This window comes from Heptranchias perlo, chromosome 25, assembly GCF_035084215.1.
Source record: "Heptranchias perlo isolate sHepPer1 chromosome 25, sHepPer1.hap1, whole genome shotgun sequence".
Taxonomy (NCBI): domain Eukaryota; kingdom Metazoa; phylum Chordata; class Chondrichthyes; order Hexanchiformes; family Hexanchidae; genus Heptranchias; species Heptranchias perlo.
Window position 1 is genome coordinate 36727146 of NC_090349.1, and position 24081 is coordinate 36751226.

The 24081-nt window shown below is 43.4% G+C and overlaps 2 protein-coding genes across 2 annotated transcripts in view; one reads left to right on the forward strand and one right to left on the reverse strand.

Moving 5' to 3' along the window:
* fam222aa (family with sequence similarity 222 member Aa) overlaps positions 1 to 24081 on the reverse strand; it is a 268663-nt gene that overhangs the window by 103597 nt on the left and 140985 nt on the right. The gene's annotated exons all lie outside the window — the stretch shown is intronic.
* LOC137342401 (histone H2B 1/2-like) lies at positions 22778 to 23142 on the forward strand. Its single transcript, XM_068006330.1, has one exon. The coding sequence runs from the start codon at positions 22783 to 22785 to the stop codon at positions 23140 to 23142; it is 360 nt and encodes a 119-aa protein (XP_067862431.1). The 5' UTR covers positions 22778 to 22782.

A 24081-nucleotide genomic window follows, 5' to 3' on the forward strand; every position in this document is an offset into this window, starting at 1 on the left:
TCAGACTTGGATTTTCTTCTTGTAGAGACACCCATAGTGACTTTTTTTAAAAATTCGTTCACGGGATGTGGGCGTCGCTGGCAAGGCCGGCATTTATTGCCCATCCCTAATTGCCCTCGAGAAGGTGGTGGTGAGCCGCCTTCTTGAACCGCTGCAGTCCGTGTGGTGACGGTTCTCCCACAATGCTGTTAGGAAGGGAGTTCCAGGATTTTGACCCAGCGACAATGAAGGAACGGCGATATATTTCCAAGTCGGGATGGTGTGTGACTTGGATGGGAACGTGCAGATGGTGTTGTTCCCATGCGCCTGCTGCCCTTGTCCTTCTAGGTGGTAGAGGTCGCGGGTTTGGGAGGTGCTGTCGAAGAAGCCTTGGCGAGTTGCTGCAGTGCATCCTGTGGATGGTGCACACTGCAGCCACAGTGCTTCGGTGGTGAAGGGAGTGAATGTTTAGGGTGGTGGATGGGGTGCCAATCAAGCGGGCTGCTTTATCTTGGATGGTGTCGAGCTTCTTGAGTGTTGTTGGAGCTGCACTCATCCAGGCAAGTGGAGAGTATTCCATCACACTCCTGACTTGTGCCTTGTAGATAGTGGAAAGGCTTTGGGGAGTCAGGAGATGAGTCACTCGCCGCAGAATACCCAGCCTCTGACCTGCTCTCGTAGCCACAGTATTTATGTGGCTGGTCCAGTTAAGTTTCTGGTCAATGGTGACCCCCAGGATGTTGATGGTGGGGGATTCGGCGATGGTAATGCCGTTGAATGTCAAGGGGAGGTGGTTAGACTCTCTCTTGTTGGAGATGGTCATTGCCTGGCACTTATCTGGCGCGAATGTTACTTGCCACTTACGAGCCCAAGCCTGGATGTTGTCCAGGTCTTGCTGCATGCAGGCTCGGACTGCTTCGTTATCTGAGGGGTTGCGAATGGAACTGAACACTGTGCAGTCATCAGCGAACATCCCCATTTCTGACCTTATGATGGAGGGAAGGTCATTGATGAAGCAGCTGAAGACTGCATCAAAAGGCCATCTTTTACACTTCATAATGATTATTATAAGTATAAACATATAAACTGTACAGTTTTTGTGCAGACAGGAAACTGTAATATCAGATAGCAATCCATACCCAATTATTCCAACATGAACACCTTATAGATATTTACAATTTACTTAAGTGCTCATTTTGCCACTTTTTTTTATTTTCTCCTCTATTAGACCTTCCAGACATATCACTTCCAGGAAGAGCTGAAAATTCCTTGATCTTTTGAGTAGTTGCCAGAAAGTGTGCAAGAACAACTTGCATTTCTACAGCACTCTTCATGTTCAGCAGCATATCACAAAGAATTTAACATTAGAATGATGAAACAGTGGACACCAAGTATGAGCAAAGGGAAAATGTAGAAGGTACCAAAGGCACAGTCGAAGAGAAGGATTTTGAAGAGGTTTTTAAAAACAAGGAAGGAGATGGCAAGCTGGAGGGAACCGGGCAGGGAGTACCAAGCGGCAAGAGTATAGGGACTGAACAAGTGCCCTGCAATGGTAGAGCAAGGAACAAGATGCTCTGTGTTGCAAGACTGAAAGGGTGTGCATGGTGATGTATGGCAATAGTAGATCACTACAGTGGGGTAGAATAAAGCCATGGAGATATTTGAAAGATTAAGTGAGAATTTTGAAGTCAACTTGCAGGAACAAAGGGAACCATTGGAGGCAAAGCCAGTGGACTTTGTGTGGGTAATGACATGGACATTTTGAATGAGTTGAAGCTTGTGCAGGGCTGAGAAGGGAGGTGAGCTAAGAGAGCATCGAAGCGATGAAGACACGGACTTGAGTTTTAGAGGGGTGGTTTCAGAAGATATGTAGGGGCGGAGGTGGACATGCTGCAGAGGTGGAACAAAACAGTTGGGGTAATAGCGTGGATGTGGAGAAGAAAGATGAGCTTGGGGTCAAGTGGACACTAAGGTCCCACACTTTCTGACGGAACCTGAGATGGCAGGTGTGGCTGCTGATGGAGTCACGGTCAGAAGCACGTAGGAGAAAAAAAAAGATGGCTTTTGTTTTGCTGATATTTAGCTGGAGGAGATTTTGGCTCATCCAGGTCTTGATGGCAGACAGGCAATTGGAGAGTGGAGCAAGAGCTTTTGGATTTATGGAGGAGGCAGATACGTGCAGCTGAGCGTCGATCGCCAAGTGCTTTCAAGTTTATGACCTGCAGATTTAAAGTTGAGGAAGCAGCTGTTCTACAGCGGGAGTGATGGGGATTGATACAGTTCAGAACGAGGACTTCAAAAGGTAGTGAGGGGCTTCAATATTAACACAGGTTGTAGGTCATGGGGAGTGGTCAGAATTTGAAGGCGCACTTATGAGCGAGTACGGAATAGTTTCTTTCTAGGGCTTGAAAGGACAGTAGAAGGATTTGGGGCAAACAGGGTGATATGTATGATTGCTAACATTTATTGGCTTAAGAGATCCGTGTCAATGATAGAGAGATCTTTGACAACTTGAGGTCGTGTGGCGACAACATCAAGGGATTGGCCATGAGTGGTTGGGGGAGTTGCAGTGGAGGATGAGCTTAGGGGAAGCAAGCAGGGCAAGGAAATTGATGGAGCCTGGGTTCAGGTGAAAATTAAAATCACTGAGACTGAGGAGTCACTCGGTGCAGAGGCTGTGTTTGGATAGGAAGGAAGACATTTCAGTGAAGAGGGTGGTAGATGAGGAAGATCTCGAAAGTGAGATGGGAGGGTGGTAAAGGGAAAAATGTTTGAATGTGGAGGAAATAAGGAGAGAGAGGATGAAGTGAATGGGGAGGGCTTTGTTTGAGAATGAGCAAATGTTTTGCAATGGAAGTGTAGTCAGCGGTTTCGCTGGTGGGTTATGGGGGAAAGGGGAGAATTATGGCTGGGAGGAAAGAGATGGAGGTGGGTGGGTTGGGAAAATGGTTAGTAGATTAGCTCTAGAAAAACAGTGGGCCACTAAATATTGAAATCTACACAATGAAGAGAGGGGTAGAGGAGCGATTTCAGACAGCAGAATCTGCCTGGCCTGCCTCACCTTAATGTCTTATGACTCAGTGCTTGAACCTGAAAGCACGGTCAAAATCAGAAACTCAGTGGCTCAATTCTGTATATGGCACAGTGATATTGATATAAGATGGATAGATAGACAGACATAGATATCCCTGCTGTGTTACACATATTCACAACACACCTACTGATATTACAGAGTACCAGAGGTCTTCTAGATGAAAGCAGGAACATCTCATTTCATAACCAAATGAATTCTTTCCTTGTAACAGTGGGCAACCTCATCAATAATTTCACCTTACACATTTACTGTTTTCTAATAAGCTTATCTAAAAAGCCTTTTCAATAGCCACTACTGTCAAATTACCCAGATTAACAATTGACATTCCAATCTGACACTAAATCAGTAATGGTGGCCATGAAACTACCGGATTGTCGAAAAACCCATCTGGTTCACTAATGTCCTTGAGGGAAGGAAACCTGCCGTCCTTACCCGGTCTGGCCTATATGTGACTCCAGACCCACAGCAATGTGGTTGATTCTTAATTGCCCTCTGAAATGGCCCAGCAAGCCACTCAGTTGTAAAATCTCGCTAAAAAGTGACAAGAAGAATAAAACCGGACAGACCACCTGGCATCGGACCACTAGGCACCGGACACGACAAAGGCAAACCAAGCCCAGTCGACCCTGCAAAGTCCTCCTCACTAACATCTGGGGACTTGTGCCAAAATTGGGAGAGCTGTCCCACAGACTAGTCAAGCAACAGCCTGACACAGCCATACTCTCAGAATCATACCTTTCAGCCACCGGCAGGACAGACCCACCAGAGGTGGCGATACAGTGATATACAGTCAGGAGGGAGTGGCCCTGGGAGTCCTCAACAATGACTCCAGACCCCATGAAATCTCATGGCATCAGGTCAAACATGGGCAAGGAAACCTCCTGCTGATTACCACCTACCGTCCTCCCTCAGCTGATGAATCAGTCTTCCTCCATGTTGAACACCACTTGGAGGAAGCACTGAGGGTAGCAAGGGCACAGAATGTACTCTGGGTGCGGGACTTCAATGTCTATCACCAAGAGTGGCTCGGTAGCACCACTACTGACCAAGCTGGCCGAGTCCTGAAGGACATAGCTGCTAGACTAGACCTGCAGAAGGTGGTGAGCGAACCAACATGAGGGAAAAACTTACTTGACCTCGTCCTCACCAATCTACCTGTCGCAGATGCATCTGTCCATGACAGTATTGGAAGGAGTGTCCACCGCACAGTCCTCGTGGAGATGAAGTCCCGTCTTCGGACTGAGGACACCATCCAACGTGTTGTGTGGCACTACCACTGTGCTAAATGGGATAGATTCAGAACAGATCTAGCAGCTCAAAACTGGACATCCATGAGGCGCTGTGAATTCCAGCACAATCTGTAACCTCATGGCCCGGCATATTCCTCACTCTACCATTACCAACAAGCAAGGGGATCAACCCTGCTTCAATGAGGAGTGTAGAAGAGCATGCCAGGAGCAGCACCAGGCGTACCTAAAAATGAGGTGCCAACCTGGTGAAGCAACAACACAGGACTACATACATGCTAAACAATGGAAGCAACACGCTATAGACAGAGCTAAGCGATTCCACAACCAATGGATCAGATCAAAGCTCTGCAGTCCTGCCACATCCAGTCGTGAATGATGGTGGACAATTAAACAACTATCCTCAACGATAGCGGAGTCCAGCACGTGAGTGCAAAAGACAAGGCTGAAGCATTTGCAACCATCTTCAGCAGAAGTGCCGAGTGGATGATCCATCTCGGCCGCCTCCCGATATCCCCACCATCACAGAAGCCTGTCTTCAGCCAATGCGATTCACTCCACGTGATATCAAGAAACGGCTGAGCGCACAAGATACAGCAAAGGCTATGGGCCCCGACAACATCCTGGCTGTCGTGCTGAAGACTTGTGCTCCAGAACTAGCTGCGCCTCTAGCCAAGCTGTTCCAGTACAGCAACAACACTGGCATCTACCCGACAACGTGGAAAATTGCCCAGGTATGTCCTGTCCGCAAAAAGCAGGACAAATCCAATCCGACCAATTACCACCCCTTCAGTCTACTCTCAATCATCAGCAAAGTGATGGAAGGTGTCGTCGACAGTGCTACCAAGCGGCACTTACTCACCATTGCTCAGTTTGGGTTCCACCAGGACCACTCGGCTCCAGACCTCATTATAGCCTTGGTCCAAACATGGATAAAAGAGCTGAATTCCAGAGGTAAGGCGAGAGTGACTGCCCTTGACATCAAGGCAGCATTTGACAGAGTGTGGCACCAAGGAGCCCTAGTAAAATTGAAGTCAATGGGAAGTAGGGGGAAAACTCTCCAGTGGCTGGAGTCATACCTAGCACAAAGGAAGATGGTAGTGGTTGTTGGTGGCCAATCATCTCAGCCCCAGGACATTGCCTTGAGGAACTCCTGCAGCAGTGTCCTTGGCCCAACCATTTCAGCTGCTTCATCAATGACCTTCCCTCTATCATAAGGTCAGAAATGGGGATGTTCACTCGTGATTGCACAGTGTTCAGTTCCATTCACAACCCCTCAGATAATGAAGCAGTCTGAGCCCACATGCAGCAAGACCTGGACAACATCCAAGCTTGGGCTCATAAGTGACAAGTAACATTCACGCCAGAAAAGTACCAGGCAATGACCATCTCCAACAAGAGAGAGTCTAACCACCTCCCCTTGACATTCAACGGCATTACCATCACCAAATACCCCACCATCAACATCCTGGGGGTCACCATTGACAACTTAACTGGACCAGCCATATAAATACTGTGGCTACAAGAGCAGGCCAGAGGCTGGGTATTCTGTGGCAAGTGACTCACCTCCTGACTTCCCAAAGCCTTTCCACCATCTACAAGGCACAAGTCAGGAGTGTGATGGAATACTCTCCACTTGCCTGGATGAGCGCAGCTCCAACACTCAGGAAGCTCAAAACCATCCAGGACAAAGCAGCCCACTTGATTGGCACCCCATCCACCACCCTAAACATTCACTCCCTTCACCACTGGTGCACAGTGACTGCAGTGTGTACCATCCACAGGATGCACTGCAGCAACTCGCCAAGGCTTCTTCGACAGCACCTCCCAAACCCGCGACCTCTACCACCTAGAAGGACAAGAGCAGCAGGTACATGGGAACACCACCACCTGCATGTTCCCCTCCAAGTCACGCACCATCCCGACTTGGAAATATATCGCTGTTCCTTCATCGTCCCTGGATCAAAATCCTGGAACTCCCTTCCTTAAAAGCTCTGTGGGAGAACCTTCACCACACGGACTGCAGCGGTTCAAGAAGGCCACCTTCTCAAGGACAATTCGGGATGGGCAATAAATGCCAGCCTCGCCAGCGACACCCACATCCCATGAATGAGTAAAAAAAGAGTCTTCATTTACTTTTAAAATATCTTTTCTTGCATCTATCACATACATCAAGTCAAAGCTTCTGCAATATCCTCATTGATTTCTTTTATCAGCCTAGAGTACATGCCATCAGTGCCTGGTGCCATTTACCTCTAACAATAGTTCCATATCCTCCTCTAGTACATATGTATTTTTTACTTCCAACATCTAAGATCTAATATTTCTGCCATACCTTCATAAGATTTCTCCCTTCATCCTTAAACAGTCCTATCTGTTAAATATTCTATTACTTTCATATGGCTTATTAAAAAACCTATTTCCTTTTATATTATTCACTAGCCTTTTTCATATTCTGTTTAGCCATTCTAAAATCCCTTTTCACCCCTCCTCTACACTTTCTATATTCCTCATGATTTTCTTTAGCATATATTTATCTATAGTTTAATCAAATGCCTTCTTTTTAAGTATCAGTTTAATTTAACCAGTTTAATTTTAATCTGTTTATCTGTGGAACTACCCTTGATTGACATATTAATATATCTATTTTGTATTCTATCCTATCCGTCGCAGATTACAAACTTCTGATCCATTATCCAGTTTGCCATATTTTCTCCCCAGTTATTTTGGGCCAAATCCCTTCTTACCTCAATGAACCCAGCCTTTTTCCATCTATGACTCTTTATCCTTTTTTATTTTTACATAGCAACCACAACATGGGTTCAATTTCCCCAATCATTAGTTATTTGCCCCATTACATTCACCAGAACTAGAATCATAGAATTTTACAGCACTGGAGGTGGCTTTTTGACTTCTGCAGCCTGTACCCAGCTCTCTGAGAACTTTCCACTTAGTCCCATTGTCCAGTCCTTTTTATTTTTTATTTTCAAGTACTTTTTTTTTTAAAAAGCTATGTAGGTTTCTGCTTCCTCCGTTTTAACTGTGGTACGTTTGAGGGCGTCCAAGTAACCCAGTCTTTAGAGGCAGGTCTGTCATTATACTATGTTAATGAGGCTCGGTTCCTGTGATTTTGGCAGCTATTTTAATTTAACGCTGGCCAGCCGGGTTTCGTAGGGCTCGGGAAACCCGGCAGCTCAAGGGAGGTGGGGGCAGCCGGATCCAGCAGGTAGGTGCTTTTTAGAGCACTGCCTGTGAGCCAGAAGGAGCAGGAGTGCTCTCCCCCAGCCCCTCAAGCAAATCTTCTGTCACAATCGTCCTTACCACCCACCTACACCCTCCACCAATCCCGCAATCTCGCCTGGTCCTCCCCCCCCCCCCCCCCCCCCCCAACCAACCCCGCGATATATTCGGATCTCCCCTCCCTCCCAATTGCCGGTCGGACTCTCCCCTCACCAACCAGTGATGTTTCCTGGTTGCCCTAGACCGCCCCCAACTCCGGCCTTCTCCAGCTGGTTTTCTCGCCCGGCAGCCAGCCAGCTCTCAATCTAGCCAGCTGCTGGGCAGGAAATGGGTTAAAAAAATGAGGAGGTCTTGCTGTTAAATTAGGCGTTACCCCCCCCACAAACATCCACCTTCCCATAAATATTGGGGCCCAAGTATTTGACCTTACATCCTATATTATATTTTGGCCATTGTCAAAGGCCAGACGAGACCACTATTATATATGTCATTATACCCAATCCCAAGGTAACACAGGAGCAGGTGTGGTTGAATGGTTACTACCATATTCATTTTAAAGATGTGTTTATTTTACAATCTAATATCTCCATAGAGATTTAACTTCCAACAATTACAAACCTATGGCCTACAACTCTTTAAAGTCAAGAAATAAAATGTAGTTCTTGCTAGAAGAGTTTGCATCTGTCTTTACCAAGGAAGAAGATGCTGCCAAAAATCACAGTAAAAGAGGAGGTAGTTGAGATACTGGATGGGCTAAAAATTGATGGAGGAGGTACTAGAAAGGCTAGCTGCACTTAAAGTAGTTAAGTCACCTGGTGCAGATGGGACCATCCTAGGTTGGTAGAAGTAAGGATGAAAATTGCAGAGATGCTGGCCACAATCTTCCAATCCTCCTAAGATACAGGGGTAGTGCCAGAGGACTGGAGAATTGCAAATGTTACACCCTTGTTCAAAAAAGGGTGTAAGGATAAACCCAGCAACTACAGGCCAGTCAGTTTAATCTCGGTGGTGGAGAAGCTTTTAGAAATGATAATCCGGGACAAAATTAAGAGTCATTTGGACGAGTGTGGATTAATGAAGGAAAGTCAGCACGGATTTGTTAAAGGCAAATCGTGTTTAACTAACTTGATTGAGTTTTTTGATGAGGTAACAGAGAGGGTTGATGAGGGCAATATGGTTGATGTGTGTATGGACTTCCAAAAGACATTTGATGAAGTGCCACATACTAGGCTCATCAGCAAAATTGAAGCCCGCGGAATAAAAGGGGGAGTGGCAGCATGGATACGAAATTGGCTAAGTGACAGGAAACAGACAATAGTGGTGAACAGTTATTTTTCGGATTGAAGGTATACAGCGGTGTTCCCCAGTACTAGGACCACTGCTTTTCTTGATATATATTAATGACTTGGACTTGGATGTACAGGGCACAATTTCAAAATTTGGAGATGACACAAAACTTGGAAGTGTAGCAAACAGTGAGGAGGATAGTAATAGACTTCAAGAGGACATAGACAGGCTGGTGAAATGGGCAGACACAAGGCAGATGAAATTTAACACAGAAGTGCAAAGTGATACATTTTGGCAGGAAGAACGAGGAGAGGCAATATAAACTAAATGGTACAATTCTAAAGGGGGTGCAGCAACAGAGAGACCTGGGGGTACATGTGCACAAATCTTTTATGGTGGCAGGGCAGGTTGGGAAAGCGGTTAAAAAAACATATGGGATCCTGGGCATTATAAATAAAGCAGAGTTCAAAAGCAAGGAAGTTATGTTGAACCGTTATAAAACACTGGTTCAGCCACAACTGGAGTGCTGTGTCCAATTCTGGGCACCATGCTTTAGGAAGGATGTGGAGGCCTTAGAGAGGATGCAGAAAAGATTTACTAGAACGGTTCCAGGGATGATGGACTTCAGTTACATGGATGGACTGGAGAAGCTGGGGTTGTTCTCCCGAGAGCAGAGAAGGTTAAGAGGAGATTTGATAGAAGTGTTCAAAATCATGGAGGGTTTAGATAAAGTAAATAAAGAGAAACTGTTCCCATTGGCAGAAGAGTCAGGAACCAGAGGACCCAGATTTAAGTTAATTGGCAAAAGAACCAAAGGCGACATGAGGAAAAACTTTTTTTTTTTTTAACACAGCGAGTAGTTATGATCTGGAATGCGCTGCCTGGAAGAGTGATGGATGCAGATTCAATCATGGCTTTCAAAAAGGAATTGGATAAATACTTGAAGGGAAAAATCTGCAGGGCTACGGGGAAAGAGAGGAGGAATGGGACTAACTGGATTGCTCTTACAAATAGCCGGCACAGCGCGATGGGCTGTGTGGCCTCCTTCTGTGCTGTGACCATTCTATGATTCTAAGCCAGATACTCATTAAATAACAGCTCATACACCACACTATGAGATAATTCACAAGAGGTCATTCAGACACAACACATGGTTAGGCAATTCATTTTACCTTGAAAGAATGGAGCGAAATTTCATTGCAAAAACAATCCCACAGCATAAAGCCAATTTTCACCCTTACTTAAAACTTAAAAGTACTGACCAGTGTAATATTTTAATGAGCTGGTACAAGGAATTTATATTCTTGGACTCTACTTCAAGACAAATTGCGCACCTGAACAGAATAGACTCTTACATCAAATCATAGAAAATAGGATCAAGAGTAGGCCATTCGGCCCTTTGGGCCTGCTCCACCATTCAAAATTATCATGGCTGATCGTCTAACTCAGTACCCTGTTCCCGCTATTTCCCCATATCCCTTTAGCATTAAGAAATATATCTATCGTCTTCTTGAATATATTTAATAACTTGGCCTCCACTGCCATCTGTGGTAGAGAATTCCACAGGTTCACCATCCTCTGAGTGAAGAAATTTCTCCTCATCTCAGTTCTAAGTGGCATATCCTGTATGCTGAGACTGTGATCCCTGGTTATGGATTCCCCATCCATCGGGAACATCCTCCCTGCATCTAGTCTGTGTAGTCCTGATAGAATTTTATATGTTTCCATGAGATCACCGCTCATTCTTCTAAACTCTAGTGAATATAGGTCTAGTCGACCCAATCTCTCCTCATACGTCAGTCCTGCCATCCCAGGAATCAGTCTGGTAAACCTTTGTTGCACTCTCTCCATGGCAAGGACATCCTTCCTCAGATAAGGAGACCAAAACGGCACACAATACTCCAGATGTGGTCTCACCAAGGCCCTGTACAACTGCAGTAAGATATCCCTCCTCCTGTACTCAAATCCTCTTGCAATGAAGGCCAAGATACCATTCGCCTTCCTAACTGCTTGCTGCACCTGAATGCTCGCTTTCAGTGACTGGTGTACAAGGACACCCAGGTCTCATTGCACCTCCCCTTTTCCCAATCTATCACCATTCAGATAATAATCTGTCTTTCTGTTTTTACAACCGAAGAAGATAACCTCACATTTATCCACGTTATACTGCATCTGCCATGTATTTGCCCACTCACCCAACTTGTCTAAATCACATTGGAGCCTCTTTGCATCCTCCTCACAGCTCACATTCCATCCCAGCTTTGTGTCGTCTGCAAACTTGGAAATGTTACATTCAGTTCCCTCATCCAAATCATTGATATATATTGTGAATAGCTGGGGCCCAAGCACTGATCCCTGCGGTACCCCACTAGTCACTGCCTGCCACCCGGAAAAATACACGTTTATTTCTACTCTCTGTTTCCTGTCTGTCAACCAATTCTCAATCCATGCCAGTATATTCCCCCCAATCCCATGTGCTTTAATTTTACACACTAACCTCTTGTGTGGGACCTTATCAAAAGCCTTCTGAAAATCCAAGTACACCACATCCACTGGTTCTCCCCTATCTATTCTACTAGTTACCTCCTCAAAAAACTCCAGTAGATTTGTTAAGCATGATTTCCCTTTCATAAACCCATGCTGACTTTGTCCAATCCCATTAATGCCTTCCAAGTGTTCTGTTATCACATCCTTTATAATAGACTCGAGCATTTTCCCCACTACTGATTACATTTGGAAGTTCTGCAATATGGTTACCAACAACTTGTTCTATGCCTACATACTTCACAGAATTGACAGCAATTACCCTGCAGGATTTCTATGATAATTAGAATTGTTATACGGCTGCTGCTTCTAGGTTTTTTTTTACAAAAAGGAACATCTGCACCTGGAGGAGAACAGTGACTACAGAGGGTTAAATCTTCAATTTAATACAGACATGGGCTACATTCATGGTGATGTCACATAGGATTGTATAGGAACAGTCAGATACAGCGATGGTCCAATGGTACAGCAACAGTTGCAGAAAATAAAAATGTCCAAGAAACAGCCAAACACATGCCAAAAGCTTGCAACATGTAGGCCAGGGCCTAAAATTTAAGTGGCTTGGCTGCATAATGTAAATACCTGAGAATAAGTGATTTCCAGTAGGGAAGAATAATGTTACTTGCATCTTGAACAGGTTTTCTAAATTGTGCAGTAAATAGTATTAAAAATATAAGTGGGAGGCCTGTATCTTTCAGAATCAGTAATGAGTGTGATTAATTTACTGACACAAAGTGAAATGTAAGTACTACAGTAATGGGTGAGCTACTGTTATGCTTAAGCTGCCATGGGAATGCTTGGCATCAGAAACCACACTTCAAGTTCTGGGTTATCTGTGAGCAATCCCAAATGGATATCTACTATTTCTAAATACTTGCAGCTTAAATTTTTGCGGCACAATTAACAAAAGCATGCAGCTTAGAAATATTCCAGAAGATTTCAAAAGTACCTATTCTATAACTAGAATATCATTCCAAGGCAATGGTTTACAAAATTCCTATGTAGGGAACCCCTGCATATATTAACACATACTGCATATATTAACACATACTCACAACAGGCCCATCCTGTCCTGCAGCAAACAAAATGATGCACAGGACACGAGTACAAATTAGTGAAGGTCACATGCACCTGTTCCATGCTGCAATCAGCCCAAATAGCAGTCCTATCAAATTCAAAAGATTTTGACACCAGGATCCTCACATACATAGGTGTCAGCCTTGGCTCAGTGGTAGCACTCTCACCTCTGAATCAGAAGGTTGTGATTTCCAGTCCCACTCCAGAGACTTGAGCATGTAATCTAGGCTGACACTTCAATGCAATGCCAAGGGAGTCCTGCACTGTCAGAGGTTTCGTCTTTTGCAGCCCTGTCTGCTCCCAAGTGAATGTTAAAGATCCCATGGTACTGTTCGAAGAGTAGGGACATTCTTCCAGTGTACAAACCAACATTTATCCCTCAACCAACAACACTAAGCCAAATTACCTGGTCATTTATCTCATTGCTGTTTGTGGAATTTTGGTGTATAAATTGGCTGCTGTGTTTCCTTACATTACTGTAAACAATTTTACAACACCAAGTTATAGTCCAGCAATTTTATTTTAAATTCACAAGCTTTCGGAGGCTTCCTCCTTCCTCAGGTGAACGATGTCGAAATGAAATCCTCGAAATGAAATCGCATTTATAATTCACAGAACAATGCTTGGTGATTACAGACAGTTTTTTCAACTGCCCGTTGCCAAGGCAATCAGTGTGCAGACAGACAGGTGTTACCTGCCAGGTCTCAGAATATACAAATCACCAAAAAAAACAACAAACAAAAAAGATAGAGAGGTAGAAACATAGAAAAGACAGCAACTGACCCGTTATATTAAAAACAGATAACATTTGTTCGCTGGTGGGGTAACGTGTAGCGTGACATGATTTCTGCTCGACGATTTTGCGTTGTCGTGTGTCTCGAAGGCCGCCTTGGAGTACGCTTACCCGAAGGTCGGTGGATGAATGTCCATGACTGCTGAAGTGTTCCCCGACTGGGAGGGAACCCTCCTGTTTGGCGATTGTTGCGCGGTGTCCGTTCATCCGTTGTCGCAGCGTCTGCATGGTCTCGCCAATGTACCATGCTCTGGGGCATCCTTTCCTGCAACGTATGAGGTAGACAACGTTGGCCGAGTCACAGGAGTATGAACCATGCACCTGGTGGGTGGTGTCCTCTCGTGTGATGGTGGTATCTTGTGTCGATGATCTGGCATGTCTTGCAGAGGTTACCGTGGCAGGGTTGTGTGGTGTCGTGGACGCTGTTCTCTTGAAAGCTAGGTAATTTGCTGCGAACGATGGTCTGTTTGAGGTTGGGTGGCTGTTTAAAGGCGAGTAGTGGAGGTGTGGGGATGGCCATAGCGAGGTGTTCGTCGTCATTGATGACATGTTGAAGGCTGCGGAGAACATGGCGTAGTTTCTCCGCTCCGGGGAAGTACTGGACGACAAAGGGTACTCTGTTGGTTGCGTCCCGTGTTAGTCTCCTGAGGAGGTCTATGCGATTTTTTGCTGTGGCCCGTCGGAACTGTCGATCGATGAGTCGAGCGTCATATCCCGTTCTTACTAGGGCGTCTTTCAGCGTCTGTAGGTGTCCATCGCGTTCCTCCTTGTCTGAGCAGACCCTGTGTATTCGCAGGGCCTGTCCATAGGGGATGGCCTCTTTGACGTGGTTAGGGTGGAAGCTGGAAAAGTGGAGCATCGTGAGGTTGTCTGTGGGCTTGCGGTAGAGTGAGGTGCTGAGGTGCCCGTCTTTGATGGAGATTCGTGTGTCCAAGAAAGAAACTGATTCTGAGGAGTAGTCCATGGTGAGCTTGATGGTGGGATGGAACTTGTTGATGTTGTTGTGTCGTCTCTTTAGTGATTCCTTGCCGTGGGTCCATAGAAAGAAAATGTCGTCGATGTATCTGGTGTATAGTGTTGGTTGGAGGTCTTGTGCAGTGAAGAAGTCCTGCTCGAACTTGTGCATGAAAATGTTGGCGCATTGGGGTGCGAATTTGGTCCCCATGGCTGTTCCATGTGTTTGGGTAAAGAACTGGTTATCGAAGGTGAAGACATTGTGATCCAGGATGAAGCGGATGAGTTGTAGGATGGCGTCCGGAGATTGGCTGTTGTTGGTGTTGAGTATTGATGCTGTCGCAGCGATGCCGTCATCGTGGGGGATACTGGTGTGGAGTGCCGAGACGTCCATCGTGGTGAGAAGTGTTCCTGGTTCAACTGGTCCGTGGGTACTGAGTTTTTGTAGGAAGTCTGTAGTGTCGCGACAGAAGCTGGGGGTTCCCTGTACGATGGGTTTCAGGATGCCCTCGATGTATCCAGAGAGGTTCTCACACAGGGTTCCGTTGCCTGATACGATAGGACGTCCGGGTGTGTTGGCTTTGTGTATCTTTGGGAGGCAGTAGAAGTCTCCCACGCGGGGAGTACGTGGGATGAGAGTGCGTAGGATGCTTTGAAGGTCTGGATCGAAGGTCTTGATCAGTTTGTTGTCAGTTTGTATCAGAAATTGATAGCCAAGTTCCGCACCCATGAGGACGGCCTCAACCGGGATCTTGGGTTCATGTCACGCTACACGTTACCCCACCAGCGAACAAATGTTATCTGTTTTTAATATAACGGGTCAGTTGCTGTCTTTTCTATGTTTCTACCTCTCTATCTCTGTTTTTTTTTTGTTTGTTGTTTTTTTTGGTGATTTGTATATTCTGAGACCTGGCAGGTAACACCTGTCTGTCTGCACACTGATTGCCTTGGCAACGGGCAGTTGAAAAAACTGTCTGTAATCACCAAGCATTGTTCTGTGAATTATAAATGCGATTTCATTTCAAGGATTTCATTTCGACATCGTTCACCTGAGGAAGGAGGAAGCCTCCGAAAGCTTGTGAATTTAAAATAAAATTGCTGGACTATAACTTGGTGTTGTAAAATTGTTTACAATTGTCAACCCCAGTCCATCACCGGCATCTCCACATCATCCTTACATTACAACAGTGAACTACACTTAAAGTACTTCACTGGTTGTGAAGTGCTTTGGAATGCCCTGACGACGTGAAAGGCCCAATATAAATGCAAGTTCTTTCTTTCATACGTGAAAAGCAATTTTCCCATAGTGGCTTTTCTACGCCATTCTGCATTGTGGGAAACTGGGCTTTAAGTAGGCAGAAAATCACAATCTCCAGAAATAGGATTTTAAAAATATTACTACATGGTATGTTGGAGAGAAAAAAAAATCTATTTAATAAAACACTTCGAGTGACGGCAACAATAAGCTAGTAGACTTGAGCCAGAATTTGCAGCGATAATTGACAGGTTGAGAGTATGAGGTGCAAAAAACACACTACAGTTAAGCAGCTAAAGAGTGTACTTTGACTTGCACATCAGCAAAAGTGCTGCTGAGCTACAACATATTTTCTGTTTGGTGACCATGTCTCATTGATTGTTTACAATAAAAAACAAAAAGTTATAGAGCCGGTTTAAGTGCATTCAGCACATATGTGCATGCATGCGTCGAATAGTGAGTCTGTCTAAGTTTCAAATTTACGTTAAAATGTCAAAATGTTGGTCGGTGACCTCAGTACCACACATGAAGGATCTATGGAACCTGGTTCGAAAATACAATCCTCATAATGTGGCTGTCGGACCACTTTCAGCTCTCCCCTTTCTCACCTATGGAACACCAGATTTTCTGAGGTCCATGTGTCTTTGGGTTTCCATTCACAGACCAGACAGACATACTGGCTCTAAGGCAGGAAAAAGTTAGCATTTCACCCTACTTTAAAGAAACTGTAGTGAAGGTCAAATCTCATTATCCTTATGTGACCCATTTCAACTGCAGGGCACAAAGACATAGCAAATAAGTACTGGTTCTTTCATACCACCTGATTAAACCCAATTAAACCATTGAGCCCCACTCCTATCTTCTTACTCATTAGCTGAATTAATGGGGCCCATAAGGTGTCTCCAGCTGGTCAATTAACACAAACCTGTCAGGTTTTTCAGACAAGGCCTAAGCATGCAGTTGTGTACACACAGCTCCCTACAATAAAAATATGCTAATCCTGCCTACGTAAAAGAACTCACGACAAAGCAATAAAATCCTTTTTAATCCCCTCCCTGCTCACCACCCAACAATTACCCAGGAAATTAAGTCCTCTCTTTACTTATGTTTGCAGCAAGCTGCAGTGTTGCATGCTGCCATTCTACTAATGGGATTAGGCCTGGTGCTACTTGTAAGTTGAGAAGTCAAAATTGGAGCGCACAAATATCCACAAATCTCTGAATATTAATTGTACAAAAGCATTACACAAACCAGGCATTCTGTTCAATACTGGAAATTATTTCTATGTGAACTTATGGTACATCAGTTGAATAGTCCAGTTCTAAATCCTACTAACTGGGACATACATCATGTTATTACATAACATAATTTTTAATGCTCCTTTAACCAAAATATTCTTATATATGCATGTTATAATATACAACATATCTTTCCTCTAAACAGCAAGTTAGATTTGTCACTTTTTGTTAGACAATAGCTATGCAGCATTTTGTAAATGAATTGAGTTTTTAAGTAAAAATCTACAATTAAACACCATTCATAAATTAACCCAAGTTTCATGTAGAATGTTGTATATCTGTATGACAAAACTGGCCAGTGACCAGTTAGTTCAAGTTTGTGGTTTTGTCGTAAGCAATGAACATGGAGGGAACAATCATTCAATAGTTCTGGAATAATAAGCCCCCTTCCAGCTTTGAAACAAATTAGATTACAATCACAAAATATATTTTGTTTTCTTTTCCAGGAACAAGAGGAGAAATTACAAAATCCATACTAAATTTTGTATCTGACAAGTACTCTAAGAGCCTGCAGTAAATTGTTATATTGAATATTTAATAGGATAAAATAAAAAGCATAATACTGCAGATGCTAGAGCTGAAATAAAAACAGAAAATGTTGAAAACACTCAGTGGGCCAGGCAGCATCTGTGGAGAGAGGATGGTAGGGTTATTGTGTCAAGGCGATGACCCATCAAAACCGTTCTGAGAAGGGTCACAGACTTGAAACGTTAACCCTACCATCCTCTCTCCACAGATGCTGCCTGACCTGCTGAGTACTTCCAATGTTTTCTGTTTCATTTAATAGGATACTTAGTTTAGTATGGAATTGCAAGAAAAATCCACACACTTTCACATTGCAACTCAGGACAAATTTCAATATGCTGCCTTCAAAAGCAGTTAAAAAGATCCACATACTATTGCAGTGGAGAAAAGAAACTAACCTTTTAGTGAGAAAAAAAGGCAGTCATCTGCCATGGCAGATCAAATCAAGACTTGTTCAGTTCAAATTTAAGTTTGCCTGTCTCACACTGGCAAGCTTTTACCAACTAATTAAATTTGGAATACAAAAGCTGGGAATCCTAGGGTCTTAACTGTCAATCTCAACTTCCTTCACAAAAGCTAAAAGCTCCATTTATATAAACAGGTCTGGTTGGTTTGGAGATTTTTTTTAAAAACGTGTTTATAGGGAGGCAGCTGATATTACTAGGAATTAATCCACATTCTCAACAGGGCTTTTAATCTCTATTTTGGAGATTGGGGAAGAGAGAAAGGAATCAACATCATTCTTGACTTTTTTTTGTAGAGGTACAAATCAAACTGGTTATCAAATTTTCTCTTTTGTCTTGGACTTCAGTTTATTTGCTTGAGAGTAGAATAATTTTAAAATATTCTAAATGCACCTGAAGCCTGTTTATAGAAATTAAATTGCCCCATATATACTTTTGGATCATTTTTTTCTTCATTAAGGTAACATGTCAGTGCCACAAATATTTATCTAATTTTTAATGCTGTCAGCATTTACCATTCCCAGCTCTGACATGTCAGGTATTACATAGAATTTACAGCACAGAAACAGGCCATTCTCCCCAACTGATCTATGCCAGAGCTTATGCTCCATATGAACCTCCTCCCACCCTATCAGCATATCCTTCTATTTAAGATGTAGAATAAAGCTTCCTCTATTCTGCCCAAAAAATGAGCCTTAGCTACAACTTCATACAGCACCCCATAATTCCAGCAGAAACTTTTCCATTTCCCACTTCATCATTGAGGTCTTCTGAGCAGGACTGCTGGCTTAGTGCTAATTCTGTGCTGTGGACCCATACTCATCAGGAATTAAGTTCAGAATGCCCAAACTAATTTCAAGGAGGACCCTTTCTGCCATAAAGAAACAAAATGGATTTCCATCCCATCATGTGCAGCTGGATTTGGTCTGAAAATCAGTCTAAGTGTGCTCAATATAAATATTTAACCATGCTCCTTCCTTGGTATTACCTGACATCAGCTGTACTGCTAAACAAGAACAAGAGTTATAATCTGGTGGATTTTGGTATGTTTGCTGGCATAACCCTGCAGGATTCTGTACATTTTTCGTCCTGCCAAATAGACCAGGACAAAAATGGCAGGTTTTCATTGAATAAACCACAATATCCTATTAGACTGCTGAGGTACGAGGCCCTAATACAGCAGAAGTATACATCTTAAATGGCAGTAACTCTTACTCGTGTTCCTTATACCATTTATACTTACAAGTAGCTCTATATATTTACAGTTTCACTTGCTGACAAATCCTAGCCTTTCTACACAAGGTTGGGGGGGGGGGGGTGCAATTTCACTGGGAGGGAGACAACAACAGTCAAGGACATCACTTCTAGCTGCCTACTATCACCTCTTTCCTGCTACAAGTGAAGTGGTTATTGGAGTAGTGCCGTGGTTTCTGACAGCATTAAAGTGAGCAAATATTTAAAAATTGCATTTGTACAAGCGGCTTTGCACACACTTGATGTTAGCACACATGCAGTTTATTTTTTTTTAATTTCCTGGTGAGTCATGCTGGTGTATGTAGGTCACCCTCCAGTACTTCACCTAAGTGCATTCTTGATAATGTGAGCCTAGTTAGTGCATGGCTATTTACTAGAATACGAACATAGGAATAAGAGTAGGCCATTCAACTCCTCGAGCCTGTTCCACCATTTAATTAGATCATGGCTGATCTGTATCTTAATTCCATCTACCCGCTTTGTTTCCATATCCCTTAATGCCCTTACCTAACAAAAATCCATCAATCTCAGTTTTGAAATTTAAAATTGATCTAGCTTCAACAGCTTTTTGGGGGGACAGTGTTCTAGATTTCCACTACCCTTGTGAAGAAGTACTTTCTGACATCACCCCTGAACGGTCTAGCTCTAATTTTAAGGTTATGCCCCCTTGTACTGGACTCGCCCATCAGAGGAAATGGATTCTCTCTATCCACCCAATCAAATCCATTAATCATCTTAAACAATTCAATTAGATCACCCCTTAATCTTCTATATTCAAGGGATGCGGGACTTCAGTTACGTGGCGAGACTGGAGAAGCTGGGGTAGATTTCCTTCGAGCAGAGAAGGTTAAGGGAAGATTTAATAGAGGAGTTCAAAATCATGAAGGGTTTTGATAGAGTAAATAAGGAGAAACTTTTACCAGTGGCAAATGGGTCAGTAACCAGAGGATAGATTTAATGTAATTGGCAAAAGAACCAGAAGTGAGACGAGGAGAAATTGTTTTATGCAGCGAGTTATGATCTGGAATGCACTGCCTGAAAGGGTGGTGGAAGCAGATAATAACTTTCAAAAGGGAATTGGATAAATACCTGAAGGGGAAAAATTTGCAGGACTATGGGGAAAGGGCAGGAGAAGGGGACTAATTGGACAGCTCTTTTAAACAGCCGGCATAGGCACAATGGGCCAAATCGCCTCCTTTTGTGCTGCATCATTCTATGATTCTATAGTTAAGCCTTATCCTGTTCTCATCCAATATCCACTCAAGGACGCTTTCCAGCATGGGCGGACTGGACAATGATCAGAAGAGGGAACCTCTCTGTTCTCTTCCCTAATCCAGGGTGCTGAGACTAATTGTAGCCTTCCTATCTGTAACTTGACTGGACTGAACTCAGCAAACCACAAATGGAACTAGAAGAAAGACTTGCATTTATATAATGCCTTTCATGACCTCCAGGACAACCCAAAGCACTTTACAACCAATGATGTACTCTTGAAGTGTAATCACTGTTGTAATGTAGGAAACACAGCAGCCTATCTGCACACAGCATGGTCCCACAAACAGCAACGTGATAATGACTAGATAATTTGTTCTTATTGAATTTGGTTCAGGGATAGATATTGGCCAGGACACTGGGGAGAACTCCCCTGCTCTTCTTCGAATAGTGCCATGGGATCTTTCACATCCAACCGAGAGGGTAGACGGGGCCTCGGTTTAACATCTCATCTGAAAGACGGCACCTCTGACAGTGCAGCACTCCCTCAGTACTGCAGTGGAGTGTCAGCCTGCATTACGTGCTCAAGTCCCTGGAGTGGGACTTGAAACTTCAACCTTCTGACTCAGGAGAGAGTGCTACCAACTGAGCCGCAGCTGACACAACTAGAACTTTCTGACCTATACATTGAGAGTTGTATATGAGCAGTTTAAAAAAATATATATTCATTTAGTATACACTAGGAGTCAGGATTTCAAAAAGTAGTAACATTTAAGTATTTCAAAAATCACTACTGTGGCACTACAGGCAAAAACAGGGCTTGAAGCAGGGGAGATGGAGGAAAGAAAGGCAGTAGCCTTTTACACCACCACTTACGTTGACTTATTTTGCTGTTGCCAGTTCATTGTGGTGAAAAAGCAAAATCAAAATTCCATCTTTTGTTGCAGACTTTGTTCAATCATTTTATAGTGCCTGATGGGAAGTGCATTGATCCTGCTCCGTTTGTTGCTATAAACAAGGTACCAGTGGAAATGACTTAAACCATCTCAAGGCTTTGCACTATTTCACCGACACAAAAGAACATAGGTGAAAACTACTGTGAAGTCCCAGCATAGGTTAAGCCAGTTACAATGAACAGATTTTACCTATGGAGATAATAAAGGCTGCATATGTTGAGGATTACTGACCAGAGAAGGTTACAGGCCAGGTCGAGCTTAGGCCGCAAAAATTAAATCACACAAGGGTTCAATCCAGCATACTACACCAAAGTAAACTGCATCGTGGCTTTATTCCAGTTGGTTCCTTGGAGACACTGTAAATCGCAAAAAAGTTAGTACTGAACCACAGCTTTGTTTCTTAGATCATAAATATAGCAATCCAATCATTAAATCCAATGCACATTTAATGAATTTGTCTTCCGAAGCAAACATTTAGTGACAAATTTTTGGAACAAAAATGTTTTCTGCAGGAAAAAAAATTAACTGAGCATGGCAAGAAAAATAAACAATCTTTGCTTAAAACTGCCAACTGTAGATTGTTCCAAATTTACTATTAAAATAAATGTCAGTCTATAGATTGCAATGCACCAATTCCACTAAGCAGACAATTTACACTACAGGAGTAACGGCTTAAAGAATTTAAGAATGATCTAGAGACTTGAGCACAAAATCCACGCGGTACTTCAGTGCAGTACTGAGGGTTTTGCTGCAATGTCGGAAGTGTCGTTTTTCGGATGAGATGTCTGGCCTCTCTGGTGGACGTAAAAGATCCCATGGCACCATTGGAGGAAGAGCAGGGGTGTTCCCCCTGGCCAATATTTATCCCTCAACCTACATTACAACAGTGACTACACCAAAAGTATTTAATTGGCTGTAAAGTGCTTTGGGATGTCCTGAGGTCATGAAAAGCACTATATAAATGCAAAAAGGTCTTCTTTTCTTTAACAATAATGTTTTCAAAAGTTCAAAAGAGTGATGAGAACTCCAACAGGGGAATCGTGCTTGGAGGTATTACTGAACCAGTCATTGCAAGGGAACCGAACGCAAGTAGAGACAATTAAGATCAATTTATGAACTTTCAATTAATGTGCCAATTCAGCTTCTTTGTATCCAAAGTGACGTCAGGCCAGCGCGCTCACCAAAGTCACAAGTATTCAATTTTAAACTGAGATTGAAAGGCAGGAGGGGAAAGAGAAGATTAACGTTTTTCTGAAAGACTACGATGTTAATTCTGGGGAATTGCACATTTCCTCACTCACATTTTGCACCTAATGTCAATGATCCCAGGTTAAGCACAGGACAGGCTAGTTGCCAAATACAACAGTAACCCAATAATATGCCTTACTCTCAACTACTAAAAAGCTTTCCTACTGCACTAATTTGACATTTTCATTTTCCACACCAGCCACACTTGCAGCTGGATTGAAGTTGCCAATTTAATGCTGGCTTTTTGTATTACTTGATGGCTTTCATTGGAAATTTGTACTGCAGCATGGATTTAACAATGGCAACACTATACCCTAAAACTGAATCACAGAGTGTGTCTGAAGTGAGTTTGAAAATGCCTGAGAAGAAAGCAGCTCTCAAGTGTGTCAATAAAGCAGTGACTAAAGCACCAGCAAAGGGTGAAAAGAAGCAGCAAAGGCTGAGGAAGGAGAGTTACTCGATCTACATCTACAAAGCGATGAAGCAGGTTCACCTGGACACCGGCATCTCCTCCAAGGCCATAAGCATCATGAACTCCTTTGTGAACGATATTTTTGAGCGCATCGTGGGTGAGGCTTCCCGCTTGGCCCATTACAACAAGCGCCACACCATCAACTCCCAAGAGATCCAGTACCTGCTGCTGCCCAGGGAGCATGCCAAGCATGCTGTGTCAGAAGGGACAAAGGTGGTGACCAAGTACATCAGCTCAAAGTAAAACTCTGCAATGTACTGAAAAAGAGAGTGTAGGGATGCCTGGGAGGCATTTCTTTTCCAGTAATACCCAGGATCTGGGAAACAAGAACTGGTATCACAGACACTTTTGCTCAACAAATACAGATCCTCTGCAATACAGACATGTAACTGTGCTTTGCAGACCAGGGCAGTGTATTATATAGAAAACAATGGATACTTGGGAAAGCAGTAATCTAATCAAAGGGATGAGATGAAAATGTGAAGCCTGCAGCAAAATATTACAGTTTGATGTAACCGGAAAGCTGTATATCCATTATTTATTGAAAAATCCACTGCTGGTATTAAGGGAAAGTACTTGAAGTATATCCTAAAACAGAAATGTAGGACTGGAGGTTACCTTCAGCAGTCAAGCGCACAATACCACTGGGTTTTTGTGACACATCAGTAAAAAAACAAATCTTCATTGCTACTCAAATCAAAGGGACAAGATCAGTTAACAATTGAAAAACATGTTGCCAGACAAGATTATTTTTACAATTCTCTTCCATGAGTTTCACATATTTATTTCAATATACTGGTACAGGACGATCCTACGAAGCAATCATTAGTACAGTATATAATGCCAATAAGTTTTCTTTTTTTCTCTTTATCTATGCTCCCCAGGTGTCTGCCAATATGACTTTGCACCTGGCTGCTAGGAAGCACACCAGGGAATTAAATCATAGAATGATTACAACAAGGAAGGAGGCCATTCGGCCCATTAAGACCGCGCGGGCTCTTTCATAGAGCAATCCAGCTAGTCCCAATCCCCCACCCTTTCCCCGTAGCCCTGCAAATTTTTTCCTTTCAAGTACTTATCCAGTTCCCTTTTGAAGGCCACAATTGAATCTGCCTCCACCACCCCCTCGGGCAGTGCATTCCAGATCCTAACCACATGCTGTGTAAAAAAGTCTTTCCTCAT

What these genes read in the sequence shown, in the direction of transcription:
- LOC137342401 (XM_068006330.1), top strand. Translation starts at nt 22,783, where the DNA reads ATGCCTGAGAAGAAAGCAGCTCTCAAGTGTGTCAATAAAGCAGTGACT.